The sequence below is a fragment of the Gymnoscopelus braueri genome (genome assembly GCF_963280865.1).
Source record: "Gymnoscopelus braueri genome assembly, chromosome: 11".
Classification (NCBI taxonomy): domain Eukaryota; kingdom Metazoa; phylum Chordata; class Actinopteri; order Myctophiformes; family Myctophidae; genus Gymnoscopelus; species Gymnoscopelus braueri.
In genome coordinates this window covers 29,314,581-29,330,384 of record NC_137613.1, presented here as the reverse complement: position 1 = coordinate 29,330,384, position 15,804 = coordinate 29,314,581, and the positions used below count along the sequence as shown (strand labels likewise).

At 40.5% G+C, this 15,804-nt stretch overlaps 1 protein-coding gene across 1 annotated transcript; it reads right to left on the bottom strand.

Moving 5' to 3' along the window:
• Window positions 1-314: 314 nt before the first annotated feature.
• gmpr (guanosine monophosphate reductase) lies at window positions 315-10,874 on the bottom strand. Its single transcript, XM_080441405.1, has 9 exons — window positions 10,648-10,874; window positions 5,109-5,228; window positions 4,872-4,955; window positions 4,472-4,645; window positions 4,052-4,133; window positions 3,809-3,915; window positions 3,108-3,150; window positions 2,855-3,014; window positions 315-2,352 (listed from the first exon to the last, which is right to left on the bottom strand). Exons 1-9 carry the CDS (start codon window positions 10,732-10,734, stop codon window positions 2,169-2,171), a joined length of 1,041 nt encoding a protein of 346 aa, XP_080297531.1. The 5' UTR covers window positions 10,735-10,874; the 3' UTR covers window positions 315-2,168.
• Between the last annotated feature and the right edge of the window lie 4,930 nt (window positions 10,875-15,804).

Genomic DNA, 15,804 nt, shown 5'->3' with positions numbered 1-15,804 from the left:
CTATATAAAATCCCCGGGTGTAAACAAAAAGTGAATAAAAGTGTCCATGTACAAGTTCACTGAGTCAGTAAACACATAATAAAACAAAATTGTAGCAGCATTCACAGAAGTAAAATTATTCAGCTATTGCAGGTAACTGCTTAAGTTGAGGATAGTAAACTTAAACTTGATTTAAACTTAAACCACACAAACAACAGCTTATTGGAAATCCCTTAAAGTTGAAACAAAATGCATTTTCTATAACAGAAAGAGTCTAGACATAGATAATTCACTGATGATTTGCATTTATTTATTTTCCTAGTGTAATCATTGCAGTAAACAATATGGCAATCTGTATTTTTCATCTTCATTCTACTGTGTATATTTCACTGTGATTGTTTATTATTGTTCCATTGTTTCACATTCATGTTTTCCCTGAAGGTCTTTGCTTGCGACACAGTGAATGAGTGACTCCTCGCAGCAGTGAAAGCTGACATTTCTTGAGGTGGGCTCGATTTCAGGCACAGTGGAATCAATGAATTAGGATCAAGAATGATTGCCATGCATGCAGGGAACCGTAAATCAAGTATTTCTGAAGTACGTCAAATGGGTGAAAGACGTCAGTTTTCAAAGGATGGAACCATGATCTGACACATCCAGTAAGCATGCACACAGATGCACAAACACCACAGAAGTTGCTCTCTAACTTATACCAAGGCTGGACATATTCTCGTTTTGTCAAATATCATTATTTTGGTGCTTGGCACTAGGAATATTTGTTCCAATCTGTTTCAGTCATTTTGAAACATGTTCTTGGCTTGAAATGGAGCAGAGCGTACATTTAAGACAAATGAGACAAGACAGCAGACACTGGCGAGATGAAAAGAACAATGGAGGTACTACTGGCTTTGAAGCCAAAGCTACTTGAAACAAGCTGCATGTCAAATTCAGAAAGATTCACTGACTTGTTGACACCAGAGGGGAAATCATCCTGCATGCTGTTTATTCCAACAATGTTTTCCCCAGAGAACGTTAAGGCCCAGGGAAAGCATCTCTGGATCTTGCATATTTATTGCACATCTTATCATTTATTATTCTATGGAACAGATTTAGTTTGTCCTTTTTTTAAATGATTTATCTGAGCAGAAATACTGCTTTCCTCCCACTGAGTGTGTTTACATGCATACTATTTCAGATAATAGCTGAGATTCTGATTCTGTTATTCTTGTAGTTTACTTTCTTGTTTTCTGGTATTTGCTGTTTTTTTGGTGAACAAAATTCCATAGAAAGGCAAAACAAATGTTTCACAGAGGTTTCTCATAACTCGGATGAAAAGCTTGCAATGCCATTTGAGTCAAAAACTCAAATACTACTAATATTACATGTCTTGCATACCTTTTATGGTATGTCCTGTATGGCATGTGAACACACTCGTCAACCTGCTGTGAGACGAAGCTTTGGATCGCTCTGATGCTTGTGGGACAGTGGTTTAACCAGTTAAACCCTATATACTTTGTTGACCGGAGTCCCCCAGGGTTCTATACTAGGCCCCTTCCTTTTTCCCTCTACACCGAATCTCTTCGCTGAACATATCCGATCTACAATCTCACAACACGTCGCAACACGACACGACACGTTGTGAGCTTGTAAATGATCGCCCCCAGAACATTAAGCCCTATATACTTCGTCGTACAATGAATAACAGAAATAACCAAACTACAAGCTCACAACATGGTGCAATGTGTCGTATTGTGGGGTTGTAAATCTGCCATTTTAGAATAATCAAATTATTATTTAAAATAATAACATGCCCAGAATAGGGACAGCAGGCTTAAAGTGGTTAAAGTCTTACAATAAGTGACATACAACATTTATCACAACCTGTAACAAACCAACAGCCTTTTTATGTAGATGTCCTGAGAAAAACAGGTTGGGTCATCATTTAGAGAGATGTGTGCATGACATGATCTGTTTGTGTGTGTGTGTGCGTGCACAAGCACACGTGCATATGCATGTGTGTGTGTTCCTTTGTCTCCATGTTTAATATCACACCAGTAGGCTACCATTGCACATGTGAGCTGTAGTTAGTACATGTCTGATAACATACATGTATTGTGTGGTGTGTGTGTGTGCATGCATGTGGCTGCATGTATGTATACATTATACAGTAAATGTACGTTGACCCGCCACTAGGAGGAGAACATGTTGCTAGACTGCTGTGTGACGCGTATGAAGGTGGTCCGTCGGCTGAGTTCTTTGAGCTTGGCAGCGCCCACGTAAGTACAGGTGGAACGCAGACCTCCCAGGACGTCAAGGATGGTGTACTCTACGTCTCCCTTATAGGGCACCTGCACTGTCCTCCCCTCGGACGCCCTGAGAGAAGGAGAGACGAGAGGGAAGATTAGGGGAGAGGAGATGGCTAATTTAACCTGACACAAAGTTATGGTCATTTATTTTCAGACGACACTGTTGTGTTGTGAATCATATAGCATCCATATTCTGGGGATGTCAAAACAGGCAAACATTTGTCAAAAATAGCAAATATACAAGCTCTCAACATGTTGAAACACGCGATGTGATCTTTTAAATCAACTATTTTCTGAGAAGTGATTTGGTGTAGATGGAAAGAAGGAGGGGTCCCTGGGGCCCCCCCAGTCAACAGGTTTATAGGGTTTAAGTGGCTAACCATCATATATTTAATATATGCATATAGGATTGTGTATCAAATTCAGTTTTCACTTACTGAAAAGTAGATCTCTTTTAATCAGCCAAAAAAATAAAATAAACTGATAACAGACTGACCTGTATCAAAATGTGAAAAACAATCATTTGGACAAATAAACGGCAATGTAGCCTATCTCTCCTCAGTCCTCACCTGTACTCAGCCACTCCTCCTACATATTTCTTCATAGCTGTGTCAGAGCTCATTCCATAGAAGAGTTTGAACTTCTTGCCATCCTTCTCAATGACCTGCCCAGTACACTGGTCGTGACCCGCCAGCATGCCTCCCATCATCACAAAGTCAGCTCCCGCTCCTGAGGAGAGAGGTGGCGATTGTTACAAAGTACATCTCTATTGAGATGTGTCCAGCTACTGTGTAACATAACAACAGTACAGTGTACACTTACCAAAGGCCTTGGCTACATCACCTGGACAACTGCAGCCACCATCCTGAATGGAAGAAAGGTCAAATAAAGGTCAAATAACTCGACGGCGTTTCAGCCTTTGGAGAGAAGTCCTTGGACGCCCTCCTCAGGTCAAGAAATGGTACTACCACGTAACACTGACCAAAATACTCCCAATTGCATTTGACTGATTCAAGTCAAATCTTGCATTGGCCTCCATATTTCTATACGCACAGCCATTCAGGCAACACAAATTTATGTCGGTAGACAGAAATATTATACTTTTTGTATTTAAAAAAATACATAAAGTGTAGATATGTTAAAGGAGGAGTTCACCCCAAAAAAATACTTATTTTCTATCAATTGCACACCCTATGAAGCCTTGAATCCATGGATTCTTTTTTGTTTTTGTCGCATTCCTAAGCTAATAATTTGATTCCCGTCTCCTACCGGCTAATGTATCCGGTAGGAGACACAAAGTAGATTATTTGTGTCTCCTACCGGAAATACACACGGTCATCAAATTATTGTCTTAGGAATGCCACAAAAACAAAAATAAATCCATGAAATCAAGGCTTCATGGGGTGTGTAATTGATAGAAAATAAGTCATTTTTTGGGTGAACTCCTCCTTTAAGTAAAAGACAAACAACAAACCAAATACTTGAAGATTCTGTCCAAATAAGCATACATATTGGAGACTTACAGAGATGATGTGACCTTTAAGTCCGTGTGCGGAGTCAGCACACTCTATGACAGCGCTCAGCTGAGGGTAGCCCACCCCTGTCTTGATACGTGTCGTACAGACAGACCCTGGAACACACACAAGACTCCATACATTGGTGGTCATCATGGTAAAAAAAAATCTTACATCTTTCATTCGTACAGCAGCTGCAGCAGCACACTCTTCATCCTCCTGGGAGAGGATGACTCAGTCAGACCAACCCACCTGGTCCGATGCCCACTTTGATGATGTCAGCACCAGAGAGAATGAGTTCCTCTACCATCTCCCCAGTCACAACGTTGCCAGCCTGCCAGGCAGAGAGTAGTAGACTGTCACGATCAGTACATTTTACTTGACGATTAAGTGTCATACAAATAATTGCGATTCATGATTTAATTGTGTTTTTTTGGCATTGAACATTGGAACATAATAAATTAAAACTTCTGTTTGGCTTTTAGGCTTCTTAAACAGCGAAGGGTAGATATGACAAATAACTTCAATAGCTATACAAAGAAATTACGGAAATAGACGATCTACAAGATCACAACACTTCATGATGCAGCGTTGTGAGCTTGTAGATTGGCTATTTTCTTTCAATTTCTGTCCATCCGTAAATGCAGTGTGTGTAAATGTATTGTCTCTCACCATGATGGTATGCTTTGGGAACTTTTCTCTAACAGTCTTGACAAACTCCACAAAGTGCTCTGAGTATCCGTTGGCCACGTCCAGACAGATATACTTGAGGGTAGGGACGGCTTCCAAGATGGCACATAACCTCTCCAGGTCTGCTACACCGCTGCCAGAGCTGACTGCTATGTTCTGCAAGACAAACGCATACCGCTTAATTCAGGAATTAATTCTTATGGTTAAATGTCATTAAATTCATCTTTATGAACACAAGCAGCAAACTAAGAGAATAAGAAATTGCACAACTTTACGCTTTTAGATGCATAAAAGTTGTTATGACTATTTCTGGACTTTTATTTACTAATTCAAGAACAAGGTTGTCGTACAAAAATTATAAGTCAAATATTGCACTTCTTACGTCTAGGCATTCTGGATGATCAGCAGCAAAGTTTTTCCACTCATCCAAAGAGTAGTGCTTGTGTATGGCTGTGAACAGAGTGTGCTGGAGAGAAGGGGTGGGAGGACATAAGAATTATACATACATTTACATTTATTGTCACTGAAACAAATACTTGTTTCTCAGAAATGTACTACAACAGTTATTCGGCATGCAGTGTTCAGTATTGAATTCAGTACATTATTGTGTTCATCTTACTTTGCTGAGGACCTGTGCCATCTCAAAGGTTCCAGTCGTGTCCATGTTAGCAGCGATGATGGGGATGCCGGTGTATGTCTGTTTGGAGTTACGGAATGTGAATGTCCTCTGCAGATCCACCTGTGGGACAGAGACAGAACATGGTGTAAAATAAACTACAGTACTTAAGTACAATTTTGGAGTATTTTTACTTTCTACAGTATTTACAATTTTCAATACGTTTACTTCTACCCAACTTCATCTCAGAGGAAAATATTGTAGGCTACTTTTACTCCACTACAATTATATGAAAACTTTAGTCACTAGTTACTTTGTAGATTTTGATTATTATTACAAAACACACTAACCACTTCAACCATATATATATTTCGGCCATTTGGAAATAGTAGATCTACAAGCTCAAAATGAGTCGCAGCTTTTAGGTCGTCTATTTTCTTTCTTTTTTTTAATACATTTCGAACTTGAAATGGGACATTCTGCACAATGAGTATTTTTACTTTTGGTACTTTACGTATATTTTGATGCCAATACTCTTGTACTTTTATTCCAGTGCATTTTGAATACGGGACTTCTACTTGTAACAGAGTACATCTACATTGCAGTATTGATACTTTTACTTTAGTAATGTGACTACTTCTTCCATCATCAAAAGGTGTACCATAACTTAGTTGAGTCCATCAAGGGTAGGCTAGATGAGTGTGTGTGTGCGTGTGCGTGTGTGTGTGTGTGCGTGTGCGTGTGTGTATTTGTGTGCCTCACACTGAATGGTAGAGTTAGTTGGTTAATAATGTGTGTTATGAGATACAGATTTGATAGCTGAACTGTAGTTCTCATTTAGAACATGTAGCAAGCTATGGTAGCCTATATTTTATAGGGAATTATAGTAGCAAATATAGTAGGCTAAATATTGTTTACAGACTGAGAAGACAAAAAGTTGTCTATGAAGTGATTTCATTGCCATCAAGCAGAAACAAAAGCTTTTATATACAACTATAATTTACATAATTTGAATGGGTGTTATGGCAAGTTTGTATGATGCTATGGCAGTGGTTCTCAAAGTGGGGACCCCTGGAACCCCCTCAAGGACCGGTTTCAGGGGGTCCCAAGCTAAATTTGTTAATATATTTATAATATATTAACCACTATAATAACCCTATAGACTCTGAATCATCATGACCATCACCACAACCAAACATTTATTTCGTGGCAGATAACACCGGCTGCCTTGCATTGGAACATTATTCATGTTTTGTGATATAGTTTATGGACTATTAGAAATATAGTACCATGTTCTATCTATGGTATGGTGCTTAGTGCAATCAGCCATCCCATTAGCATGTTCACCTAAGGCTGGCAGCCAATTAAGCCTCGTCAGCCCTCATAGATGCTCCCGCTCCTCCTCTAGAGCTCCCTACGATCCAGAAAGACTTGGTTCACTCCAAATGAAATGGACCATGTATCATTTATAATAATAATAATTAAAAAAAAAGCAATTTCCGGATCATCTCATTCGCAATAATTCCCGGAAGTAAACACTGGCACTGGCAGTGGCCGCCTCGCGTCACCAGGCTTTCAAGCGCAGTGGAGTTGCATTACATCAGACTGTTTGTTTGTGATGCATTTTTAAGGTAAGGTGTTTGAAGAATAAATAAGATTGTATATAATCATGAAATCTGAACTGGAACTATCTGAAGTGAGGTCTGGTCTCTAACGTGAATCACTTGTCACTATGCATTTTGGACATCATTTGTTTCTTATGGTTAACCAGAGCTCACGTTTTTGACTCACAGACTTCAATTTGGCTTGTAATCTCATTAGGGAGGTTGCTGGATCAACTAATTCCCAGTTCTGACAGGCAGGTGTATATTACAGTTGTGTTGTGTGACTGTAAAATCTATGGGACTGTACCCATCAGCTCTTTCAAATTAAAATGACCCTTGAGCAAGGCACTGAACCCCCTAACAACAACAAGGAACTCTGAGGCCTTTGTTTACATTTGTAAATTTCATATATTGTCTCTCTAGAGCGGTGGTCCTTGAGGGAGTTCCAGGGGGTCACCAGCAAAATACAGAACAGGTAAATTGAACTATTATTTCACAGGCTATAAGTTAGCCTAATGAGAGAATGTAAGAACTGAGATTACTGAGATCATAGATTTGGGAAACACTGGTATAGACATTAGACAGTAGCAGAATTCTGTACTACATTTAATCTAATGACAAAGATCTTCTCTTATTGGGGTCCCTGGCACAAAATCCCTCCAAATGGGCATCCACGGCCTAATACTGTACATAAGTTTGGCATAAGTGTTGTCTTTTCCTGGTTTTAAAAATAGCTTATCTATCTGTCTGTTTAATTTCTGAAACAGACAGAAAGATAGTAGATTGGATACTGGGTAATAACACATCACTATCTCAGTGAAGTATCAATGTGTTGGAGAACACAATGAAAGAAAAGAGGCCATAACTCATAACATGGCAAATATCCTTGGGCAGAGAGACAAGGAAGAGCAAAGGAGGAGGGGAGTAAAGAAGGACAGATGGAACAAGTGAGGGAGGAGGCCTGTGATTTCATATCTTGGTGCAGGCGATCAATAAGGTTTCCGCTCTGTGCAGTAAGTATGCTGACTCAGCAGGACTTCAGCATCATCAGCTTACAGTAAATCAGAGACCTCGAATCTGAAAGTGACTGACTTGATGCAAATAGTGTAAAAGCAATATGTATATTAAAGTTGTATTTTGATAGTCTCCAATAGACTGTTTATTGGTGGTGCAGTAAGGAAGCTGAACGAGAAGAGTGAGGGAGGAGGGGACAGTGATGTCATGACTTTGGGTTAATGATGGTGCCTGACGCGATATTCCTTTTCCTAGGTGAACAGCTGAAAACGTATGAATAATTCATGAGCAACGACGTCATGTTCTGGGTGTAGAGGGCGTGGCCAAGTGAACCTGACCTGTAGGTATGTACTTAAGAAAGATGGCTGTGTATCTGAAAATCACTCTGTGGAGAGTAGATTCCCACATCCATCTCCTGTTAAGTTAATGTGTTCCTCTAAATCAGTGGTTTTCAACCTTTTCAGGCAGTGACCCCCAAAATAATCATATTTGAACTGGGGACCCCCCACCCTGATAGGCATTTGGAATGTATGAGTTGAGGCATTACATTTTGTTTGATTCCACAGATGAATAGCAGATCTACAAACTCACAACGGCTCGTGTTGCGAGGCGTTGAGGTTGTAGATTGGCTATTTTCTTATATTATATTATTTGACAAGTTGGCCAATGTTTGACCAGTTTGTTGATTACTTTACTTTACTTTACTCTTTGCTTTTTTTTGTTGTTGTAGGTATTACAAAACATTCCTTAAATTGTCACTTCACTGTCATCTGGGGACCCCCCCCCCCAAAAAGAAAAATGGTGTGGGGACCCGACCCACAGGTTGGGAACCACTGCTCTAAATGACCTTGCAGATAATGGAAAAGCTTGAACAAAAGTGTAGCTTGCTGAAAATATCCAATCTACATTAAGCTCACGACGCATCACGATGAAACATGTGAGCTTGTAGATTGGTTATTTTCAGTTTGTGACAGCTGGACTGCCTCCTCCTGATGCAGGGGATAATAATTAAGTAACAAAGCCAGCAGAGGGCACCATTGGAATTCACAACAAGTGATCGTATTTGGCTACAACAGCTCCCTTGTGTTAAAGAGCTGAAAACAGACTCCGGAAGTCATTTAGTGACTTTAAATAATTAGTTTAGGATGCATGCAGTGGCTGATGGGTTTAGTCGTCAACTTTTGGAGGACATTTCACATGGATCAAATCTTGTAAGCCGACACTAAGTCTAGGATTTGCAAGAATAACTTAATTAAATGTTACATTTAAATGGGATAAAAGATTTGTCAGACTGGACCCATGAATGAATGGAAAGATGGTCCCATATTACATGCTTTCCCTGTAGTAGCCTTAGGAGTAGTATAACGTTAATTAGATGGCACACTGTGTGCAATAATAATAAGTGTGTATGTGTGTATTAATCTGTCCTCTGTGTATGTAGTTGTATGTTGAGTATGTGTTTATCAGTCAGTTAGATAATCTCGACAGAACCCTGCAGTGCATGGAATGTGCTCTCGATGATTGTGGACAGACCCAGTCCTATTTTTAAACAGGCTTATATCTGAGACACCTCCTGTTTGTGTCTCATATTGCCCTCCCTCTACCTCGGACACATCAGCCCTCTCCACCCCCCCTGATCACAGTCCCTCACCACACGCTGGGCCACCTTGCCAGTATCATTATTACCAGTATCATCATTACCAGTATCATTGTCCTCTGCCGTCAGCTCCTGCAGTGTTAACACTGAGGTAAGGCAAGAAACTGGGTCAGGAGAAGGATTGAGGCCACCAAGTAAGGACAGAGCCCCCATGCGGAGCCCAAAATAAGAGACAATGACTTACTTTACCTATTATAAAATATTTGACCATGCCCAGACATCATACAGACAGCCAATAAAAAAAGGCAAATGTTTTTGATGCCGGGCCATTCCGCCTGTTGTTCCACTAGGAATCAGACTCTCATACTTCACAGTAACATCCTGACTTTATACTTAGTCTTACAATGGTGTTGTGTGGAGAAAATAGTCGATCTACAAGCTCACGTCGCGTCATGATGAGATTGTATTACTGCTGTTTTCTATATTTTTGAAAATCTTTGAAGGATTTAGCCTATAATGGTTTTAACCGCTTAAACCCTATTACTTTGTTGACTGGGCTCCCCCAGAGGTCTAGACTAGGCCCCCTGCTTTTGTCCCTCTAAAACCATATATCTTAGCCGAAAGCAGCCGATCTATAAGCTTTCCTTTTGACTAGTAGTGAGCTTAGATGTGCTATTTTCGCAGAACGTTCGCCCCAGGCCAGTATAGTGATGCTAGGTTTCAAGTGGTTAATCTGGTGAATTTAACTCTGAGAATGTACAAATGGACCCTTTCGTTTCAAGCTACAACAATGCTAACCTTGTTTATTGTAACCTTTAACAAGGTCATGCCACATTTTGCGCCACGCTCTTTTTTCCCATTCAGCTACATGTACACAGAGCGTGTACAAATATATAAGCAAAGCAAGTACCCCCTGTGGACACGGGTTCAAAATGGGGAGAAATTACATTGATCGTGTTCGCTCCATGGGCTGTCCTTGGGAGAACGAGTGTCAGTCCATGCAACTGTGACTTGTGGTTAAGTGACTGTCACTGTCACTTAATCCTACAACGCTGGTTACATGGGTGCATCACACTAGGTTACGCAAGAGTGCCCCCTGACCCACAGAAACCTTCTGTACCCCCTACAACCATATATACAAATACATAGTCAGTTGCGTCACCCAACGGTAGAGACAAAATGTACCTGTAAACATCAAAATATGTGTAGTTTGCATGTGGCAAAAGTATTCCGTCCAGCATTTGGGCCGAACACTACAGTGTGTTTACATTGTCAATCGGGTGATGTAATCCATTACAGATGACAGATGACAGTTAACTGCACCTACCTCTGAGCGGCTCTTAAGGCTGCTCCTTTTGGGTCTGAAGAGGACATCTTTAAAGTCCAACTTGAGGTCTGAGTCCACCCGTGGCATTTTGGATCTCGGTAATGGTAACAACCAGAAGGAGGAAGATGTCGATAATGATGAGGATGAACGGGCAGAAGAGGAGGCTCTGTTGATGAAGGCTGCTGCTGCTGCGGTGTTTGCCAGTCGAAAGCCCCAGCCACCAAACCCGAACCTCCAGGCGGCCAGCGTATTTATAGCAAAGGGGGGCCCAGCCCAGCCCCTGCCCACATGGCTTAATTTGGGCCTGACTGAGTGGGAGCCCACTCATTCATCCCCCCTTCTCTCTCTTCTCTCCCTCCTCCGCTCTCTCTCTTTCACACTCTCTGCCTTCTCCTTCATCAGAGTGGCAGCAGCAGCAGGCACACTGTCCCGGCAGCTGAGAGAACAGACACACACACACACACACACACACACACACACACACACACACACACATACACACTGAAACACTGCAGTGGGGATGTGTACTGCAGTGCTACAGAGCACACCTTCTGTTCAGTTGGGGCATTGCGCCCTATGCTACAGAGAGAGATACAGAAATGGGGATCGATCTCTCTCTCTCTGTCTCTCTCTTGACTACTTTATTAGTCAGAAATGTAAACGGCAGGTGGTACAGTAAGACATTAAAGCTAAAAGGATAACACAAAAAAGTCCCGGGGACTTGTTTCCATTGTGGTCCTATGTATTCAATTCATCAAGATGGCATACAAAAATGTATCAACAAACACTATGTACAAAAGAAAATTACATTTACCTCCCCTTTTGGTCTCCTGGTGTTTTTTCAGGCCAATTTAGAACCAGTGTTACACATGGTAATGTAATGGATGGTGTCGGGGCATTCCACATTTTGGTGGCAGAGCAGTAGGATGAGAACTTTCCCATGTTTGTTCTAAATTTAGGTGTTTTGGCTGTGGGTGTCACTCACTTCGGAGAAGTCGTTCGACAGGTATGAGGGTATTGAGGGCCTGACTATCTTAAATACCAATCCCAGTGATATTTGCTTAACCCTGTCTTCTACCCTGAGCCATCCCAAACTAGCAAAGTGTGTCGGAATTAGGTGGGTCGTGGGCTTAACGCAGAGAAGTAGTCGTATCAGTTTGTTTTGTTTCTTTCTCTCTCTGTGTTGACTGACTTTGGCTGCAAGTTGCTGGCATTCCTAACAAACAATCCATAGACCTGTAAAATAACAATAGGCCTTACTCTTCCTAACATACAATCCATAGACCTGTAAAATAACAATAGGCCTAACTCTATCCATTTATTATTTACAAAACATTTTATTAGAAAAATAAACATTCTGACAAAAGAAAATATTAACTGAGACAGTATAACGTTTTTTTGCTCTTTGTGTAGCAATACAACGGCTTGCAGCACCATGACTTTGGAGGATACAGCCCGCTGCACCCTCGCCCAACTGAGGATTGGTTCAACAGGTAAGACAGAGGCTTCAACTGTGACTATTCCCCGCTGGCGTTATTTCCTGTATTCGAGCATGTACTGTATGTCTTTGTGAAGTTTCACGATAGTCGTGATTCTCTTTTCTTTAAGTGGGTTTAGGTTCTCATAGTCTACAAGGAATTTATGAGTAATTGAATATTACAGACCCACCACACACCAAATGTCTTCAGCCGTGAATCTCTCAACTGGAGGTTCCCAACATCAGTTAAGTGAACATGAAATAAATGATGTCCAACATTAGTATTATGTCAAATGTCAATGACTATTGTATATGGTGGCACAAACATCTAGGTGCACTCTGACCGGTTTGGTTTCGCAGGATGTAGTTGTGCACACAACCTGAGCCAGCTGCCAGGCTAGCTAGTGCAGAGCAGCCTATGGCCTCCCGTATCGACAATCATGCCCTCCAAGTTACATACCGATAGGGTGGGAATCAGTTGTAATCCATTTTGAAATTCCGTTGGCTATAGTGCTTGAATATTGAGATACATACTACTACTACATCCCACAGCCTGGAGGAATGACTGATCTGCGATTGGCTATTTAGTTGTTAGGCCAACCAATGATAGACTAGGCTACATCCCGTAGCCTGGAGGGACCATTGCTCTGCGATTGAATAGTCGGTTACTTCATCAGTCATTCAGTCAGTCAGTCAAAGACATAAACAGTGTCTGTAGTTCTGGCCCGCCAGTCCGGCCAAAAAGTGGCCAAGACAAAAAGGCTTATGTCATTTTCTTTGCCAAGAAACTGAAGATTCCATACAAAAGTGTAAGAGAAGAGGAAAAACTATCTAACCAATTATTTCTTTCAAAAACTGGGGGGAGAGAGAGGTGGGGGATGTGGCTCAATAAATGACTTGGGTCAAGATTATTTAAAATGTAATGAAATTACATCAAAAAGTATAATAATAATAATCAATTAATTGCACTGGCATCATTTTTTTTTAATTAAATCTGTTTTCTTTCCCAAAAGTTATTTAACATCAAATGTATAGATGTCAGTACACAGTGTGACCACTAGATGTCAGCATAGTTAAAGGAAACCAACCACCACACTGAACCCAATCACTAACTACAGTTATAGATACTTGAGGTGTTGAGGTGTTGAATAAGATGTTTGTGTTAGTAAAGACACTGCTAAAGCAACTCCTCAAGTCGAGTTTAAATCAGTATTTATCTAAAAAGTTGCCTTTGCTGTGAACTTAAAGGTTCTCTCAATCTCTCTGTCGGTCAGTTCCTTCCTTGTTATTTCGAAAACAGTTCATTAAGTTGCTCTTACTTCCAATATGCAGTAGCCAATTCGTCACCCAAAATGACACATGGGTCTAGTGTACTATTTAGATAGGTAGGCCTAGTGATTTGTCCTCAAGGAGGAAATTCTTTACCACGGTATAGTGTGCATAATAATACAAATACATGAGGCATATTGTACAGAATTATACCAAAATACAGGATTACTGGAAATCTTAATTACAGGGATCACGCAGCAGAGAGTCATGGATTGACACTCTTCACACTGACACAGACTGGGGTTCTTGTAACTTAAGAGGAGGTTACTTATTTAAAGCTTGTTGTAGGTGTGGGAACAAAGCTCTTGCCAAAACGGGCCGTTCTTAATATGAGTGGTTTACCTACAGTCACATGGGAAGGGTGGGTAAAGTGCTGGTAGAGAGGGTGGCAATTAAAGTTAGAGTTAATTCAAACTAAAACTGGGTGTGGGAAAACATTTTAGTTATCTGAAAAACTAGAGTTTAGGGGAAAAAACGGAATGAGGCATTGGATACATATGATCATTGAGACTGGGATGTCTGTGAGTTGATTGCCTTCAAAGTGTTGTTTATATTGCATACCCTTTCTGAACTTTCTAAATCTTGCCACTGACAAATACCCCCATATAAAAACAACATCCTGAAACTAATACAAACGACTAATACTGAAACTAATAAGAATAGCTAATACTAAAACTAATAAAAAATAACGAATACTGAAACTAATAAAAATGAACTAATTCAAATGTAACAAACTAATACTGAAACGAATAAAAGTGAAATGAGGTCATAATAGGAACTGAACTGAAACGAGCAAAGTACTTTGGAAACTAGTATAGAGGTTTAACACAGGCTTATATCAAAGATCAGAGCCATGCCAACCACAGACTATTTCAGATGCTACAGAGTGGTAAGCGGCTCTGTAACTGCAGAACCAAGGGCAGTAGATTGCTTACTGCCCCCCCCCCCCCCCCCCCCCGGGCAAGTATGCTTATGAACGAACAAGCCAGGAGCCGTAACCCAGAGTTTGCTGCCAAAAAAAATTATCCTTCAGAGAGTTTGTTCTACTATGTTACTGAAAACATGTCTGCCAAAATGTCCCGTACTATAATACTTTGCTACCAAAGGTTTTACTATACAATGTTGCATAATATAAGCCTTTTCAATACTATTTTGCAAAAAAATGCTACAGTTAAAGCAGCAATATGTAACTTTTTTTTAACTTACAATGTAAGTTTGTCCAATCTGTTTGGTAGAGTATGTTAACATAATATAACTTATACAATTGGGGTGGTTGTATTTTGTCTGCCTGCTCTTCTATTGAGACATTTAGATTGTGTCAAAGGTCATGTCTCACCTCGACACAGGATCTGACACAAATTTTGACCTGATGGTCAAGATTCATTTTATCGCTTGAGCAAGCAGGCTGGCTCTATTAGCTCAATGGTAAAAATGTCAGCACTTGTGCAGGAAACCGGGTTCTAATCCGGGGTAGAAGAGGAAAGTTACATAGTGCTGCTTTAAGTATATCATTTATGACAGCTATGACATAATATGCGGTATTGATAACACATTATTACTGCACTAAACTGTAATAAACGCATACTACTGTATTCTAGCAGTCTGTCAAAATGAAAGTAAGCAGACTGATTTTAATTGCAATGCACTAAAACTGAATTGCTCATATAACCGATAAGATTAGAATGATGAACTGGCTATATGATGTCATATGGTTACGTTAATGCAGCAGCACTCTTTCACCCACAGTGACTTGACACCAGCCCGCGCTGATAAGGAGTGACCTAAAGGTCACACCATGCCTTTTATAGGCATCACAACTGATAAGACCAGGATGGTTTGCGTGTGTGTTACAGAACATACTGTCTCTGTGACCTGTGTGTCAGCATGGTATGGCTGCACCTGGGATCCTCAAGTGTATGTTCATACTGTAGCTGCGTGTGCGTGCGTGGGTCGAATATAGTAGATCTACAAGCTCACAACGTGTCGCAACGAGGGCTGGGGTGGTATGGATTTTTTGTCTTCGCGGTCATAAATCACTGTTTATTTCCCCCCAAAAGTGGTTTTGAATGAAATAAATAAGATTTTTACAAAATAAAATAAATAAATAGATAATAATAATCGTGGTTATGAACTCGATACCGCGGTATGCATTACACAACCGCGGTTATTGCACCCAGCCCTAACTTCTTGTGAGCTTATAGATAGGGTTCATGTGGATAAAGTATGATCAGAAAATGGCTTCAGGAGCCCCCAGATGGAACCATTAAATCATGTTTCTATTTGAGTCCAACAGCCAGAACGCTGTTTTTATTCCCAATTATTATAATGATTATTATCTTCTTCATTGTCTC

Bases quoted from the DNA above. Each gene is read 5' to 3' on its own strand.
- gmpr (XM_080441405.1), bottom strand. From the start codon at position 10,734: ATGCCACGGGTGGACTCAGACCTCAAGTTGGACTTTAAAGATGTCCTC. The intron at 4,956-5,108 runs GTAAGATGAACA...CCTTCTCTCCAG, and splicing joins TGGCACAGGTCCTCAGCAAA to CACACTCTGTTCACAGCCAT. The intron at 4,646-4,871 runs GTAAGAAGTGCA...TTTGTCTTGCAG, and splicing joins ATCATCCAGAATGCCTAGAC to AACATAGCAGTCAGCTCTGG.